The 19,301-nt window shown below is 34.6% G+C and overlaps 1 protein-coding gene across 1 annotated transcript in view; it reads right to left on the bottom strand.

Moving 5' to 3' along the window:
- LOC116174978 (translational regulator orb2) overlaps positions 1–18,567 on the bottom strand; it is a 39,700-nt gene extending 21,133 nt beyond the window's left edge. Inside the window, exon 1 of the mRNA XM_031493018.1 lies at positions 18,164–18,567. Within this exon, the coding sequence (XP_031348878.1) occupies positions 18,164–18,290 (127 nt within the window). The 5' untranslated portion in view covers positions 18,291–18,567. The remainder of the gene's footprint in view (positions 1–18,163) is intronic.
- Positions 18,568–19,301: the final 734 nt, after the last annotated feature.

Here is a 19,301-nt window from a genome sequence, read left to right as displayed (position 1 = left end):
AAAAGTTATAGCAATTTGATTGAAAGCTTTCAGGGGCGAAAATTAAAGCTGGAATCTTTGTTTTCCCTCAAATAAAAAGAAAAATGGAGGGTGATATTTTCCCGCGGTTACTTAGCAAAGAGGAAAAAAATCCTGGAACAGTTTTAAGGCAATAGTCCATGGTTTCCCGTTCAGTGTTTCCTGGGAAACCATAGAGCTAAAAATTATGACGAGCTGACGGGTTTTGGTTTTGCATCATCGAGTATAAAATGTCTCTAAAGATGCACAGGTTAGATTCTCATTTAGATTAATTTAAGGATAATATGGGACCTTATTCGGAATAACAAGGACAACCCTTTCATCAAGACATAATGGAATTTAGCCACGTTACCAAGGCCAGTAAGCTGGAAGCATGATGGAAGATCATATTTGGGGGGTTGATGAGAAAAACTTCAGTTGAACATGTCAAAAACAGCAAAACTGTTCCATTTTGAAACATTTACACTCTAAGCCAAACAGATTATAAATGTAGGAACGTTACCTTATAATAAATCATGCCTATGTAAGTAAGATTTTATAGGTATTTTTATTTTTTGGTTTTTTGCATTTTTTTCGCACAAAAACAAATACATAAACTTTTTTTGTTCTAATTCTTATTTGTGGCTATACAAGCAATACAAATAAGGTATATATGTCCCATGCGCAAAAATGCTGTAGACCGGTGTTATATACGACCGGCATCTAGTTGCAGTCGATCGATACCCGTCAAATAATTCCTATTTTTAGGATTAGAAAAACTGTACCAACGAAGAATAGTTACTTGTTTCATAAGTACGAAAAATGGGAGTTTTCGGGACGAGAAGAGTATGTACCCCATTTTACGTGCTTCTAAATGTGTGACAAAATAGCGATTTATTCAGAATTTCCTAATGTATGTTTAGGATATTTCTCTGTTACAATAAAATTACCGAAAAAAGATTAAATGCGGTTTCGTCCTGAAGGATTTAAAATTGTTGGTAGTTTGGTATTATTGTAACTGTAGGTATTGTGTTGTATTCTTATACTAGAGCTTTAGATCATATTTTATAACTTCAAAGAAAGTATCTCATACCGTTTACTATTTCAGTCATTCTAATCTCCTTGTACTACATATGTCAGTTATCTAAGTGTCTAAAAGCGCATTGCGGAAGTGGATGACTTTGCAAGGTTGTTTCACCACTTGGCCTAGTCTTGAAACTGTCGACTTGCATTTCATATGTTTATGTGTAAGGTCAATTGCACTGGTGAGCATTATTCCGTTCTAAAAATGAGCTGTCGAGTTTGCATTTGGCTTTTATTTTTTGTTTGTTTTATAATATGCCCCGCACGAAAAACTCGTCTTTTTGTTTTTTTTCCAATAGCACATATGTAACCAACCCCATTAGATACAAAAATAATTCAAATAGCACGAACCTCCTCATTCATTTGGAATCACTTCTCTCAATAAAGCTCATTGCTCTCCAAAAACCATTAGGATGGTCTCTTTAGGCATCACGTCAATCGTTACTCCTCATTCATGAAACTTTTCATCAATTGCATTGGACCCTCATATCCTCTACGTTTGCGTAATATACTCGTATTATGGCTATAGAAGAGTAATTCTAGGATTTTCCATCACGCAAATACAGCAACGCACACAACAATAACTGTGATTAAATTGAATGCCAAAAAATAAATTTGTAGGTACCAGCGACTTCTCCATAAATAAACGTTTGTTGTTCGCCGATGATGACAGCAAACGCGTACGTTTTATTAAAGTTTTATTGCGGTGGTATAATTTTAATGGAAGCCGTAGAATGATAAACAGAGCATCATTGCCTGAAATGGCTTCAAAATGGTGACGCCAAAACGTTTATTAACCGAGCTCGTTTCGCTTTATGTAAAGTTTTTGACAGACATTCATCAAGAGCTACTGACTCTTTAAAGGGTATAGTTTTAAGAAGCATATTCAATGGGGTTAAGTGGTAGAACACCCGGTGGCAATGTTACCCTAAGTGAACTTCGCGCTTTGGATGTACATCAAAATGAAGACGTCATTATTCTTGCAGTACAACATGTAAAACGATTGAGGCACAACAAGCTATTAGGTCAGCATTTTTTGACTGAATTCGTGTAATTTAAACACAAATAAATACACCTCGTTTGGTAACGTTAAGCCATTTAAATGTCTCATCCTATTTAATTGTTTAATAACCACTTACGGAAGTTAATTGTTAAGAAAGTAAGTATAAACGTTTCATAGAAACTGAATACAAACATCTACCTATATTCTTATAACAAAAAATATTTCATTAAGGCTGGGATTCCCTGAAAAGAGAAGTACCCTTAGTAAAGGTCAAAAGTTTTTTCTTTAAACTGCACTGGTACCTTAAAACGACTAGCGTAACTACAACAGTCACCTATCTAAGAATAGCCACACTGTATTACCACGTAATCAGTATATAGAAAACGCGATTTAGGTTTTGAACAACCGTATTTTAATGGCGATCAGCAAGAAAAATATATGCTTTTACTATTTCCAAGGAATAAGAAAAACCCCAACAAGGACTTCAAAACTGTTGAGTGTTTACCATTCTACAATACTTAAAGCATGCCTTAAAGATATTTGTATTTGCATTCATGTCCTAGGCATTGTTTTATTACAATTTTACTTCACGGCAAAATACCGATCAGAATTCCCTTGTTTTATAATATTTCCCGCGAATTGTACGGACGGAAAATATGTTTAAGGCATAGTTGAAGGTCTAATTGTTATATTAAGCCTTTCTCATTAAAGAAAATTGTACGGTTTTCGAAATCGGCTAGAAATTGTAAGAAGTGTTACGCCATATAAAAATAGTACGCGAAATCCCAACCTTAATATAATTATAATTATATACCAACGGTGTCGCCAGGACAGCTACAGAGTACAGGTCCCTCCAAAGCGGTATAGGGTACTTTAGATTTTGTCAAAAAATACATATCTCTGCCTACGCCCCTCTCCCACAAATAAATAGCAACATCATGTACAGGTCTCCTATGTATGCAATTTGTAATAGTTACAATACTATAAGTTCAATCTGTGACATTACTCACTCATCCTGGAAGGACATCATTCGAACATTGAGTATGTAACGACCGCAACTATCTAATTAATTAAGAATTTTTGTCTGCTTCGAATTATACTTATTTTCTTCTCTTAATTTACTTAAACCACCGTATATGTTTATCTTATGTTTTTGTATTTTGTATGTAATTAACTTCATATTGTGATTTGTCCTTTAATTGGATATTCTGTTGGGCAATAAAGCTTTATTATTATTATTATTACTGGTCACATGATATTCAATTGTCTGGAATGTTTCCAGAAAGCATTAAGCATGTAACTTTTGAGTAGCAGTAGTAAAACCGCCGACCAAATGGTTAATTATGTTCACAAGCGCTTTTGACATTATCTCATGGTAGACTACAGAAAACTTTTACCATCTGCTTGTGCTTGTCAATTGCGCGACTAAACTAAAAGTGGTTCCAAGGTGGAGGGATCGTGGTGGGAAGAAGAAAGATCCCTGGCATATACGCATGATAATGGCAACAGAGGTAAAACAAATGAAGGAAATGATGGAAATGATGGAAAGAACGAACATCGGATATTGGGAAAGGAAAGGAATGGAGTTAAATGTAAAGAAGTTGAAGATTACGAAGAAGGAAAAGAGAGATGAAAAGGAAATGGAGGGAGGAAAGAATAGAAGAAATGAAATATCTAGGGTACCAAATGCAAATGCGCAAATAAGAGAACTAATGAAAAAAGGAGGGCGGTAATGAGACAGGTGTGAGGAATAGTGAGGTGAGGTCGAGAAGGGAGAGGACTATGAGAAAAGATAGAAAATGAGCTGACAAAAAGGGACTGCACAAATACAACAGAGAGAGAAAGATAGACAGAGCACGAGGAAGATCTAATAAGGGAGTGGTTACCAAAATATTTATGGGAAGGAATAAAACATATTATAATAATGACGAGATTCAGAAGTGGAAAATAGGAGAGAGGGGACAGACAAGAAGAAGAAAAAAATGCAGAATAGGTGGAGAGGAACAAGAGAACATAGAACACATGTTATGGAATTGCAAGGAGGTGGAAAGGGCAGGGAGAAACAGGAGTGAGGTGAGGGTGGAAGAGGGAAAAGAGAAGAAAAAGATCGCATTTGAGTTTTGGTTGTAATTTATATTGTAAAAGGTTTTGCCATTTTGGCGTCTAATAAAGATTGGTTGATTGTACAATTGGAAATAGTACAATTTAACTCCCTTTAATTTTTAATAAAACGAGGCGATTTCCACCAAATGACAAGTATACATTTGGAACTAGCATAACTTTTATTTCCATAATATCGTTGCAGCAAAGTATTTTGGTCATCCTTAGATTATAGATTGAAGGTTTTCACGCATCCCACTCGAGTTGCTTGTGGGTGGCGAGTCCTCAAATTATAATGTAGGTACGTCAAACTAAAACAGTAATATGGAATAAAATTGTAGAGACTGCAAGTGCAATGGGAGATTGGGATTAGAAAAATGGTACAGGACACTAAGCGCTAATGATCATCATAGAAGTTCAAGAAATATACCAGAAATATTATAATAAAAGTGTTATACACCGTACTATAGGTATACCTAGTGTAAATTGTTCCCAAAACCTCTAAAATGCCTTTATACCCATCAATGCTTTTTTTCTTTAAAAAAAGATGGTACTGTCTGTATGCAAGGCAGGTAAAATAAACAACAATATACAAAGTACCTAAATTGTAATAAATCTTTCTTCGAATATCAAGTCTAGAAAACAGAAAGCTTATAAGTACATACGTAAGAAGGCTATGCAAGCATTTCTGATTATTAGATCTGTGTAAACGTCATTAATGAGGGAAAAAGGTCAAGTTCGGAAAGCTGAACCACAACTTTTGAACTTATACCGTATTTCAGACATTTTTTTAGAAACTCACAATAATTCTGAACAGAGACTACTTTAAACTTAAAATTTGAAAACCATATTATATAATATTATTGATAGTCGCTAATGGGAAATGAAATGAGTCTTGTGTATGTGTATTTGTGCATAAAAATGTAACCTTGCATTAGTAAAGCGCTGATAAAAAACGAATTACAAATTTAATACTTACTTGCGTTTTGTAATTCTTGATTTTTATGGGTTATTAAGTTTTATATACGGTAAAGTTTTACGCGATAGAGTGGGACCGCAATATAATTTATGACTGCCATGGATACTGTTCTTATATGTGAAATATAGTTATTCAATAATTTCCTAGGCCCAAAGTACCTCAATTCGTTTCCATTTTCAATAGTGTCCAAAGCCACTGCCATTTGATGTACTGAATTATTTACACAGAATGTATTTAACGTGGTGGAATTCCTGTTTAGTGTTATTCATAAGTACTCAGAAGATACTTATACAACGAAGGAATTATGCGCTAATTGAAATGATATAGTTAGAACTAATGATTTAGTTCAGAAAACTATATGGTTTGAAGACTTTCGTTTATCTCTTTCTAGATCAAAGGTATGGCCCACTGAGATCAAATTTGGACATGTAAGGTTCATTAAGGAGCTGATCGCATCCATGTACCAGATTAGGGCTAACATATGAAGTTTTTATATAAATACTTGTGTCTTAGTAGGTTGGATATTTGCACCTATATCGATAACAACTCCTGCTGTTTATCAATCGGTATGCCCAACATATACCTGCTTCTTCAAACAAATTGGTAATAAAATCCGATACGGATAAACAGTCATATAATTATAGCAGTAACGATAGTGATTACGGTGGTATGTATTTTCTTTCAGCGATTAACGGATACTGTTTATATGACACATATAAACAATGAGATATTAACATCATTCCGTTGCGATTCCTAAACATTTGATAAATGAAACTGTGAATTCCATTACTTATATATATACATAAAATAACGAGGGTAATAATACTTTGTGCATTGGGAATAAATTTGAAGATCTAAGACATTTTTCTCTTCAACAATTCTATGGCAGGTCTTCCAAAAATAGGTTTTTTCTTGTTACCCGAATTAAACCCACAGCCCCAATGGAAAATTTAACTTGGCGCCCCAGGAACGAGGCCACAAAGGTATAAGAGCTCTTACTGCAGTGATTTGTTATCAACTTACCCTGATTATCGCAGGTACAGACTTTTAGTATTACATTTACCATTTACTCCGAACAGAAGTAAGTAAAGTCATAAACAATTTGACCCGCTGAACTAAGACCTGATGTCACGTAATATATTTTAATCAGTGTAAATAAACATAATTTTGGTCACTAACCCTACCTGTTGTTATTTAAACAGCAAATGGCATATAAACTATATATAAAACTACATTTTCTAAACAAATCGCGGTAGACGGTGGAATTTGTTTAGTTAACTAGCAGATCCTAGATCTTCTAGGACGACTTCGTAATCATCCAAGTACCATACAAATTAAGTTCCGATAGTAACGTTATTATCATGTCCTAAATTACCATACAAAATAGCGAGGGACTCAGAGGATCGCCTTATTGAATATGTCTTTGAGAAGAACTAACCTCGGGCCCATAAAGATTGGAAAGAGCAGGGTAACATTGATTCAAAAAGTGGTAACATTTCTGAAACTTTTCGCAACATTTTCTCTCGATCAACCATATACCTATTATTAAAAGCATTCATGAAGTATTTTGTACTAAATGTGCGTAGGTATGTTCGTGTTGGTTTTTGTTTTTAACGACCCCCTGTATTCGTAACAACTCGAAATTACTCTAGAGATGATTTGGATGAAGAGGTAAGAGTATACGTCTCGATGTGACAAATTTACACAAATGATGTCCGTTATGCAAACTAGCCTCCACATAACAACAATGTTACCATTTTTTGCCGTTGCCAAATAAGTAACAATTTAGAGATTTATGTAACAAACACGAGACGTCAGTTTATTCTTTTCCTCTAACAAGGTATAAGTAGGTTATCAAATATTAATACTTTTTATTTTTTAATAAAAATAAATGTAAATTTATTCCTTGATTAGCAACTAAGCAAGCTCAACCTTGGCATAGTTACAATTATAAACAGTAAGTACATATAGTTATGTGTAAATATTTTTGTGTATATGCATTGTTAACAACAAATTGTTTTTCTTCCCGATTATGTAATTCAGTATACTTAGGTACCTATATCGGCGAGTTTTATATTGTAGGTATATCAATTTGAATTTGCCTTAATAATCCACTCGTACCTACACGTTAACATAGGTACCTATATAAACAAATTTTATGTTGTCAACGTGAGAATTTCCCACACAACCTATTTCGGCTTTGCAATATTTGTATATTCATTTCATAAGCTATTATTTTTAAGGTTACCGATTTTATGTACACACTTTGTTATTGCGTAATGCGTAACATAAACCACTATTCTATTGATTTAATAACATTATTGTTCGTATTACTTCTACAGTTAATGCCATTTCTAATGGGTCATGAATTTTCTATTATCTTAAACGAAAGCAGTAAAATAATAATGTGCGCACCTGAGAGAACTGTTAATTAGTATAACTAATTACTGATATACGTATCTAGATGCTCAACGGCTTCACTAATGTCTGCATTATGGACCTTTTGATTATGAAGTTTATAACCGTTAGGTATTAGCGTACTTATATCGACAAAACGTATTTTTAAATTGCATTTCACGTATTTCCCGTTAAGCTGTATAACGGCTGAAACGTAGCAATAAAACATTAGTAGCAATCGAGCGAGTGGCTGAAGCGTACCTATGCTTTACCATCAGTGACTTTCGACATTTTTACATCAATTCTAGTAAATTGAGTAAATTTTCATTAGCCTTGAAAGTCCATTTTGTGCAATCCGATCATATACTTTCCCCTCTACCATCAGATTCTGGCACTTTAACTCAATTTAACCTTTGACTTTTAGGCACTCGGACTGATACCATCAGTAGGTAAAACTATTTACTGATAGCTACATCTTGTGTAAAACTACATATAGAATGATAAGGGGGCTCTCTAGGCACGATATTGATAAGAGATTATTATTTTCGATTTTCCTTGGGATTCTCTTCTTATACCTACTACTCGACTCGGAGTGGTATGCGAAAAAACGAGCCAATATCATAAGCTTTAATTGATTTGACCAGTAGCACTTCATTTCCGGATGTCCACACCCAAGATGGTGGCACTTCTTCCAATGGGAGCCAAAAAACTATGCCCGATTTGGTTAATTAATGGAATAATACGGCATATAGGTACCTAGTACCTAATGTATGGTTATTATTGATTTATAAAACTGTTTTTTTTTACATACCTATACATGTTAATTGTACCTACTTATTACACCTATGTCACCACCATCATCATCATTTACGCCACTTCTTGGTAGATCGAGCTGGGGAAAATATATACTTATCAGTCGTAAAGACCAAAAATAAAATAACCACACCAAAACAGTCATATGATTCGCATTATTTGTCAAATTCTAAACAAAATTCCTAAGGGGCCTTACTTCTAAATGCGATGTTTAGCCGCAATAAGTAGGTACTGAATTAACAACCAAGGGTTGGTATTGTCTACACTACAAGACTTTAATAAGTATATACGCTAAAGATCGGTATTAAACCATGATCAGACGATACTTATGATTTTAATGACGGAAGATTTTGAAATCATCCCATAAGTATTAGCACAGATTTAAATATAAGTACCATTTAAATCTGTGGTATTAGTATGGTATAGGTAGGTATAGCAATTTTGTTGCATGGAAATTATGTCTTTCAAACCACTTGCGTGGCACAGTAACTGGGGTTATAGGCGTTGTATAATAAATGCAAAGCTTTGGGGTTATTTAGAAATACCTTGAGATCCTAGGATATAAGTTTCACTTGAAATCCTAGGACATTCCTTATAGAGCGAACGTTCGATTACTTATACGCTTTGGTATTTGTTGTATTATCTGTCAAAAACTCGCCATAGAGGTATGTTTTTGGTACGTTAAAATATTCGAAGTGGTTGAATGGGTCTGCAGGAATTTATATGCTCTTCGTCAATTAATTCAATTTGAAGTAATGGTAATGGGAAAAGACTCGTCTGTTACACTAGCTCGCGTCAGAAAATGTTGAGATGGTAACAGCCTTAGACTTTGATTTGTAAATAGCATATTTTAAATTCCCAAAGTGCTAATACGCCTTTCGTAAAACTAATGTGTAGAGAATGACTAAGAAAAGAACACTGCTGATGGGTCGTTTATATAAATTTCAAACCTAGCAATAGCAATAGGAGCGACTTTGGTGAAACGCCTTCTCTTGGTGTTATTGCTGAGGTAGGTATAAACCTTCACAACAAATCATGTGGAATAAGTACAAAAACGTATCCCCTCTTATTAAGTAAATTCTCTCTTACATTTACGCATCTATTTAGATGGGATGTAACTCCTACGTTGCTTTTTTTAATTGGTTGTCCTTAAAAGGTCTATTTGCAGTTTTACAAGCACCAATTAAAAAGTGTCACAAACTCGCCATTTTAATATTTTAACATCAGCCTCTCTCATATGTTGCAAATGTCCTCGGGACCTGGTAGACCAAGAACGTTGTTCTGCTTTTTTAACTGGGCACTAGTATATAACCCTATAAATGCCGTATAACATAATTGGCTCGTCAATTCCATAGATATGTAATTTGACCATTTTTGCGGAATATCAAAATTTGTAATTGTGCGAGTAAAAATCATTAATTAGCGAATGCGAAGGCTGTGGCTAAAAAATATGTTTGTCAAATAAGATGGAAATGTTATTCAACGAACTCATAAATTGCGAGTACCTTTCACGGGAAAATAACGGGTTCGATTCTCAAGGTCAAAGTGTGGCTAATCGCCAAATTTTGAAACTTATGCTAAGTATCTTGAATTGAATGATCGGATAAATCTTTGTATACTGGATGGCTGTGACATCCCATAGATATATATACATCTAAACCCATTCGTTTTATTAAAGTTGTACTTGAGTTTTATAAGGTTCTGTTTCTCAGTTGTTAGATACCTAAGGTCTTTGTTTATGGCTACTACAACAGTAGGTATTGTTGTCTTTAAATAGGTACCTACATCAAATGCAGCCATGGATACTAGGTGTTTGGCACCTTTTTCATGAGCGGTCAATTTGTTTGCCTTTGTCTTTTGGATAGCAACTTGTTTCATTTTTGTGCCCAAATCAATTTCTATGAAAACAAATCTTCATTCACAGTATACAAAATTAATATATCCCCTATAACTTTTTTGAAATTTTAAGCAATTGTAGGTAAACAGTAAACAGGGAAAGCCGAAAAAAATTTGTTGCGAATTTCGTGCGTCACTTAACGACCATATCTTGAATAATAGCCAAGCGCACGTGGAAAGGCATTGTATGCTGATAAACAGGAAGTTCAAACATTTTTGCAAGGTTAGAATCATTGCGTTCGCAGTGAATCATAAAACAAGTACAAGGTGCATCTACCACAACATGTTATTTGTTATACCTAGGTATATCTTTTAAGCATGTTGATGATTGATGTGGATATAGATTAGCGATTCCAGTTTCAAAAATGCTGAAGTCAATACATATAAAAATTATATAGTACCTTGCATTTAAAGTTAGAAAGTAATTCAGAGTCAAACAAATTTTTGATTAATACAAATAGGTATACCTATCATACTGATTCTCTGCTGGCAAATTTTACTGTATAGGTAGGTACTATAACAAAAAGCGACAGATACCTAATTTTTGTCACATCATTAAAAAACCGACAATGGGTACCTATTACTAGGTATGTACCGACTATATACAAATCCCTTATTCGAATGGACAAGGTATAAGTATAGGTAAGCAAGTGGTAAATGAATTAAATAGGTATATATATTTCGAAATATTTTTGCTCATATAGGTACCTAAGTGTAGGTATTATACCTAATACAATACCACAAAGAATTTTTTTGAACCCTTTTTTTTAAAAAAGTGCATTGGTCGTTTGCGTTTAATTCACATATACCATCATCAACAATACGTGATTTTCCCGTGTGGGTAGGTATAGCGCGAAATGCTGAATGTTTTCTGCGGAAAATTGAGAGTAAGTATACCTACCTATATAACTACATACCTATATATCGCCCCTATATATTCCACAAGAATATGAGGCAGAGGTGTGAATATTCTATTTATGCCAATAAAAAATACGGTTGCCGATGGAAAAGGAGGAGATAAGAATTAAAAATTCTAGATATTGTTATACTGTGCCGTTGCAATTAAATAATTATAAATAGTAGGAACGGCATTTTGCCTGTTTTGAGGTACGCGATTATAGTGATATCACTATTTTACGCAGTTAGAACAATGAAGGTTACCTACGTAAAGAGGCCGTCGTAATGCCATCAAAGGGAATCATATAGGTACCTATGTTCAATCCCCCTCCCAAATTTGGAAAAATACCTTTACATTATACGCCAGGTAATAGTTTTTACTGGCTCTAGGAGATGACAGGCTCGCCTAACGGCTCGCCAGTCAACTTCTCCTATCGCCAGTAAAAACCCACTTACCTGGCTAATAATGTAAAATACTATATCACGTCTCCAAATAAAAGTATATTGCACCTATAAGTATATTATTTGTATAGATACTGTTATAGATAACTGAAGCAGACAACGGTGTATCAAATCACGTGAAAAATGATGCATGTACCTAATTACTTATCATAAACTAAAGAAAACTAACCTGATCTGATACCTAGGCGCCTAGGCCTTCAAAATGAGGATTGATGTTCATAAAATACACTATACCTAAGGCATTATTAATTTGATAGACTTTAAACTTCTAAAATTGTAACTATATAGGTATGTGTAAACCCTTCAAAATCCCCCACGTTGAAGACAAGATGCAATGTGTTTTTTTTTGTACAAAAATTTTCAATAACAGCCCTTTTCTTCTGCTCCATTCTGAATTTGTCTTTTCGCCGAAGAGCCAAAAGAATACCTTTTATGATTATAGATTAATTACTAGTACCCTGAGCAATAGCGATCAGCATAGGTACTATTGGTTTCATTGCGTGTGTGTAGGTACGCATCCGTTTTCCGCACTAGCTCGGAAGAGTTCGTTTGTTGTTTATAGGGTTGAAGCGATCTGTATGTACAAAAATGTGTGATACTTATTGTAATAATGCGTCTACAATTCTCTTAATAGATATAGATATAGGTATTGATTCCAAGAGAAAAGTGAGATAACTTCATACAAAAAGATGGAGAGGACTAGGCACAATAGTCTCGTGCCACCCTATATATGGCACGTCATAGATATATAACCATATTGTATGCTGTAATAGACTAGAAAATCAATAACGCGCCAGTAATGGTAATTTTCTCTCATAATGACATATAATTTGATGCAACATAATGAATATGCATTATACACCTAAATAGCTAGAGTAGCAGGTTACGCGTTTCAATTGCATCGGCACAGGTATACACACGCATTTTACAAAAATAGTACAAGGTACTACAATTTTAAGTAGATAGTAATTAAATACTCCATACCTTCACGTACCTATAGAATTTAGCAAAGTAAAAATTCTCAGAGCACCTTTTTAACTCTTAATGATACCTACAGATGCGATTACATTCTTAAAGAGGGTTGGAGGCAACCCTTTAATTTCAATATTTCTGCGCCTAATGCAATATCCTCCATTCATTTTATCGTTACTAAAGCCATGTAATTAGATTATGGTTTTACTTTACATTCTGTGGATCACTATAACTCGAACCATGCCATATTAAAAATTTTCATACCCCAAATTTTTACCCTAGGTATATTTACAACTACGCTTGCATATGTATTCCTATACTTATAGCTACCGGATGTAAAAGGTAAGTAAAACTACCCATATTTTTGTTTCGGCGTTAAGTGCTTTCACAAAATGAAACCCAAGGCTCTACTCAAGTTTTAGGGATATGCTCTCGCCATTTTATATGGATATTCATAAAATTCCTAACCATCCATTATGGTGCACCCCTTCAGATTTCTATGTAATTTGATATCTAGGAGTTTTTTCAACGTGAAGGTAACGAATTTCGTTTTTAAAATTCAAAACAAACACTCGAGCTGCAGTTAGTCGGGTAGTAATATAATAGTCAGAATTTCACAAAATGTATGAAACTTAATTTCCCATATTGTCATCGGAATCATAATAGCGGCTCTAAACTAAATGTATCGTAATCGTGCATTCACTGGTCGAGGGTAGGTTTAGAGTAATTTTTTAGCTTCCTAGTTTCAGATAGGTGGCTAATAGGTACAATCGCCCGTTTTTTGGACGTATCAAAATTTCTTCAAATGTCGACGTTTTAGATCATTATAAGAAAAATTACATTTTTTTCCGTCTGTAGGTATGTAGGTATGCATGTATCTATGTACCTACTATACGTTGGAAATTTTCCGAGGTAACGGATTTTGGATATGTATATTGTATATACCTATTATGCATGCGAAGAAGAAAAATAACCGGTCGGATTTTTGAAAAAAAAATGTTTTGGGCGCCACGACGCAGCGAACTTTTTTTTAAAAAAATAGTCAAAGTTAAAAAACTAAAATAGTTTCTATAAAAGTAGGAACTATAAAAAGCGCATCAAAAGCTGTGGTTAAGTCTCTAAGGAGTACAAGAATTAGACAATAAACAACCCTTCGGGAGCTCTTGTGAAAATTCAGAAGAAGAAGCTTTCGAAAGGCTTTTAGTGCTTTCTAGAAAACCATTTCAGGAATATACCTTAAATCTTTTCTAAAGCTCTCAAGGACCGGCCTTTTGTGCACTCCCTGGAACCGCATACCCTTCGCAATCTTTGACGAGATATATGAGGTTCCTGGAAAGAATAATACAGAACAATCTGGAAAATCCTACAGTCTGCGGAAGGACCGTAAAGAAAATCTCTACAAAGCGTCTACAAGGTTATGTCATGAATCTGAAGAGCTGTAAAAAAGAGCGGAAAAGCCTTCTGCGATTTTTCAGACCCTCCTAAGTATTCAAGAAGTTTCTGGAGGACCTACGTACGTATAGGATATGGTTATTATTTGTGTTTTGCACAAATTTTAGTTTTGTTCCGATTTGTACAAAGAAATCATAAATATTATTTTTATAATATATGTTGAAATTGAAACGGCTGGTAGAGCTAATAATTGGTGTCGGTAGACGATAATTCAGCCAAAGAAAAAAAGGAGCGAGTTTTTAATGCATCATTTTGATAAAATTGTTGACATTTCGTCCGTTAAGACTTTTTGAAAACGTTGACATATTCACATATGTGTTAAAATGTTGTCTTTATGTGGAGGAGGTTAAAAATTGTGATAAATTGAGAATGTGCATTACTGATGCAAATTTATTGATTTGAACAAGTTAAAAAGTTAAAAACGTTCATATTGTTTTCATTTTTCTTTATTTTATGTTGAGCCAAAAGACACCATAAATATTATATTTCCATATTTACTTAGGTATTATTTAAACAAAAACTGAACATAAGGGATCTGTCCTAATTGCTTTATAAAAGGTAATTTATTTTGTGAAAGACCTTTTTCAGAATTTGTTGAAACGCCAAAAAGAATTGGTCAATAAATCTCAAATAATGTCTTTGGCGCCATTTATTGCTTAATATGATGTTTTACGAATAGGTGGCAGGCTAAGAAATTCAGAATTACCATTGAACACAAAACATCAAATTTTACTGCCCATCAGAAAACATCAGTTTTTATTTAAGTATGAGCATTGAAGATTACCTACTGCATGCAACACTACAGCAACTTTATACTCAAAATTAGAGAGAAATATTGGCCGTTGGGAGGCAGAAGTTTAGTAAAGTATTTATTTATTTGTATTTTGCTATAACATTGGCGTAGAGTTCTCGGAGATACTGTTTAACATACAAGTACTCTGTCGCTTGAGACAATTCATCTTCAATATCGCCTAAGTCGCCTGACTTGAGAGCTTTAACTCCGGCTCATTTATTGTTGGGAAAAACGTTAACATCATTACCAGAAGAAGACGGATTCAACGTACCACAAAATCGGCGTAAATTGTACAAGTACTTTTGCAAGCTATAAGGCAACATTTTTGAAACAGATGGTTCAAAAAATATATGTCTGGCCTTCAGGAAGGACAAAAATGAAAATACGAGATAGGACACCTCAATGTTGGATCCTTAGTTCTAATCAACGACGATAATTACTACATCGCAGCCGCTTGGAAAATCCGGTGGCATTTTTTCAACTAGTGGTGGCGTATCGCGTGGGACTTTCAACACCATTATAATGGAAATTGAGTAGAGTGATTGAAGTTCATTAGTGCAGGCAGTGGAAAAGTAGTAGGTACGGGTTGTCAAAACCGAATCGGTCGTTCGCTAAATTATTGTACCCGTTTCCAATAAACGCAATAATTAAGGTGTTAATGTTATTCGCACGTTTTATGATAGGCATTTAGACCCTTGTTATTTATATGTTTTGTTAGTTTCTTGAACTTGATAGTTCAAAGGGGCCTGTGTGTCTAGAATGTAGTTAATATGTAGATCAAGTAGATTTGAAAACTGATAGATGTCAAAATAGAAAACGAAGAAACATAAAATTATTCTCAAGACTGTACATTGGTTAAATCACGAATACGTAACTGCTATTGCATAAATAATAAACAATACGAATGCAAATTTAATGCAGTACCTATATACCTATAACATGAACTATTCGAAGCAGCGTTTCCGTGGCTTGTGCCCACACTAGTTTTTCCGTGGCAAATGGGAAACCGTTTTTCTATTAAAATGCACGCCTTAAAGAACAAATTGATAACTTTTTTATTTATCGGTCGATATAGATGCAAATTGAATCCACAGTAGGTGGTATAACATAGGTACGAAATGAGCTATACGAATTGGGACTTCAATGTCTTGGGTCCACAATAATTTTTCCGTGGCATGTGGAAAATCATTTCCCCATATGAAAATACTATTGCCACGTGCCAAATTCTTGACAAACAGCTTCCTAGCTCAAACCAGATATTAAAAAAAAAGATTTTGACAATCATACTAATGTACCTACGTATGGTCAACATTTTAACGCAATCAAAAACAAAATAACACTTTTGGCCAAGAAAAATTTTAGTTTTTGTCATTTATTTTCTCCGTTTTTTTGTAATAAAACCTATAGCATAAAAAGAAAGTCTTTTGAATAATTTGATTGAAATTTTGCGTTGTTATTTGAAAAAAAATTGCGGTGCTGTTGCGGCGCGCTCTAAAATTTTTTTCAAAAATTCGGCCCGTTATTTTTCGTTCCCGTATGCCTAGTATACATATCCAAAATTTGAACAAAATCCGTCGAGCCCTATCTCGGAAAATTGTCTGCATAGGTACATACCTACAGACGGATCACGGAAAAAATTTTATTCTTTCAAAGCTTAAAATGATCTAAAACGTCAACATTTGATGTAATTTTGACATGTCCACAAAACAATGATCGCAATAACCACCTAGCTCAAGCTAGGAAGCTAAAAATTACTAGGTATTTCCCAATCGATATCAATGAAAATGTAATCGAATAACACACCCAAAAGGGAAGCTTGAAGTTACAACAACTTATATTGATAATATGAATGATTTTACGATACAGCCGCATTGCACGATTAGTGACTGATTTTGACAGTTTTTTACGTTCTTACTGGCAGATGTACGCATGAATCAAACATTTTTAAACCAACTACGTTTTGTTACATGACATTAGTCCTTTACACCACCTTATTTTTGTTTCTGGCTTAGGTGGAATATTAAGTAGACCCTATAGGTTTGATTTTGCTGCACTAATAAAAGCAATTTATCATAAAATCATCAATCAGTAAAAATCCCGCAAGTGAAATTGTATGCAATCAGTGGGAAATATCAAGTCTGTATTCTAGACAAAAAGCGTAAAACTACCTACTCCAAAGTGGGTACTCTATTACACGAAGGTTTTAGATCGGATGGTTAATGATTGAGACTGTTTATTAGTAAATTGGAGAAGATGTTTGATCCATTCCATTATATAGGTAATCGGAGAAATCTGCAGATATATGACTGTGTCACATTGGAAGTGTTGATGTTTTAATTTAGAAAAATCGATCACTTTTCAGAGACTAAATATAGTTAAGAGAAAAAGTCATTTGTTACGCCTGTCGAACTAAATGTGAACAAATTATAGCTGTAACCCTTTTTTTTAATACCTTTACTGTATATGCTACCTGCAATTACAGTTTGTGTCTTTAATATTAGAGGTATGACACCGTAATGTGAACACAATATAAGGAAACCTCCAAATTTAACAGAGTATAGGTAGATTATGTAAGACGAAAGTACAACTAAAAAATTTGTTGACAAATGACAAAATACTATAATACTAAAGCTATTTGAGTGGTTCGCGAAAGTTTGTGATTATACAATTTTTGCGGTGTAGTTATTTAACTCCTAGTAAAAGCATGTCATACTAATTACTTTTTTCTGTCGCGAAATTGATGGGTTGTAAAGTGTTTGGGTAAATAAAGCGGAAGGTACGGTCAATCAATATAGGTAGAAGGTATAGCGGAAATAATTGTGTATGTGTAAATTTGGGGTATAAAAGGGTGTTTGTGGGTAAATTAAGATTCACGAGAGTCGCGCATACTTAGGATCGATTGCAGTGGAGCTTCAGGGAGCGCATGCTCGACCAATTTCAAAATCAAAACTACTCCACAACGGAACCGGCCAATGCCCTTCGGAGCGGGAAGCCGCTACCGGAAGTATTTAGTTTACAGCAATTTGCCTATTCTAGTTTATGAAATGATGCGCACATTAAAAGAGTTGATAGCGCGGCGAGCATGTTGCTATTATAGTTTGTTGGCCTATTTGCATCAATTAAGTCAAAAACATACTTGTTTTCGTCATTTACACCATATACTTCTTAATTTTAATTACAATTACAGATCGTCTTCATACACTTCATTTATTGGTACGACGCGTCTTACGTAAGTTAATTAAGTAACTAAATTTGTCATATACACTTTGCAATAATTTAGTAATTCTGCGTTTTGCGAAATGTAATTAATTTTGCGCACCTTCAAGGATTTTCTCGCCGTAAGTTCTCAGTCGCCAGTTTGTAACACCTTCATGGGCTGGATTCGTTCGGGGTTCATGGGTTGCACTTGCATCTACCAGAGGCGAAGTACCGTACGCTCGAAACATCGCGCATAAATGCACTCATACGGAAACGCTCACTCAGAAATCACGAAGGTTACTGATTAGCTACTGTTCTGATTGCCCCAGAGAACCGAGCGCAAACAATTCTGTCACTGAAATTTCCCCCTACCTCGTACGTTACGTTGACATATACGACTCGTGCGCGTGTCATAAACATGCAAATACTAATTGCATTTAATGCACAACTTTCACTGTACCGCCAAAATTTCAATTTTTTCGTACCAACATCAACGCCCTCTTCTCCGGTTCAAGCGACTAGTCGACAAGGTCGCGTAAAATTCGCCTACTACCCAACTTGGTGGTTCCACTTCCCGCCAGTTGTTATTGATTTAAAAAAGCGCATGCGTTCTTCTCGTAATCCGTGCCTATTAAATTTAAATTCTTATCACATTTGACGCATATACGCTTACGTAAGAAAATATATAGGCCACCTTGAATCTAATTCTTTTTGGAACTATTACAATTAGCACCAATGTGCCAATCAATGGCAGCGGCAACCTTGTAATTTTTCCACGGAATATGGAGTTTTTCCACAATTTGGGGCGCAGTAGGTATTGGCCATCAAATTGCATTTTACCAGTAATTAATTGGACGTAACAACAAATTGTGTTATTGTAAACGAAAGTTGCGCATTCACGATGTTTACGTATATAATCTCATCGGACAAATCCATAATATTTTCCAAACTTCTACACCACCACCACCAATAAACAATAATATCGAAAAATTTTGATAATGATGCAGGAAGTCTGACCGCATTTTGTAATGCAAATAGTAAACCGTTTATTCAATCAGAGATAAAAATGTACATATATTGACCGAAGGTGAGTTAAGAAAACGGAATATTTTAAGTTGCGTGAACCAAAGCATGGTGCAGAGCAAACTGATGAGATTATTATAGAGGAAATTATTATGCACGGTACCCGCACATTACGCCGGCACGATGTTCATATGGTACAGATCTCACGCAACTGATATGACGACAGAGTCAATTTA

The sequence above is a fragment of the Photinus pyralis genome, unplaced genomic scaffold, assembly GCF_008802855.1.
Source record: "Photinus pyralis isolate 1611_PpyrPB1 unplaced genomic scaffold, Ppyr1.3 Ppyr1.4_LG6, whole genome shotgun sequence".
NCBI lineage: Eukaryota > Metazoa > Arthropoda > Insecta > Coleoptera > Lampyridae > Photinus > Photinus pyralis.
The sequence above is the reverse complement of the archived record's forward strand: the minus strand, read 5'-3'. Positions and strand labels throughout refer to the sequence as shown.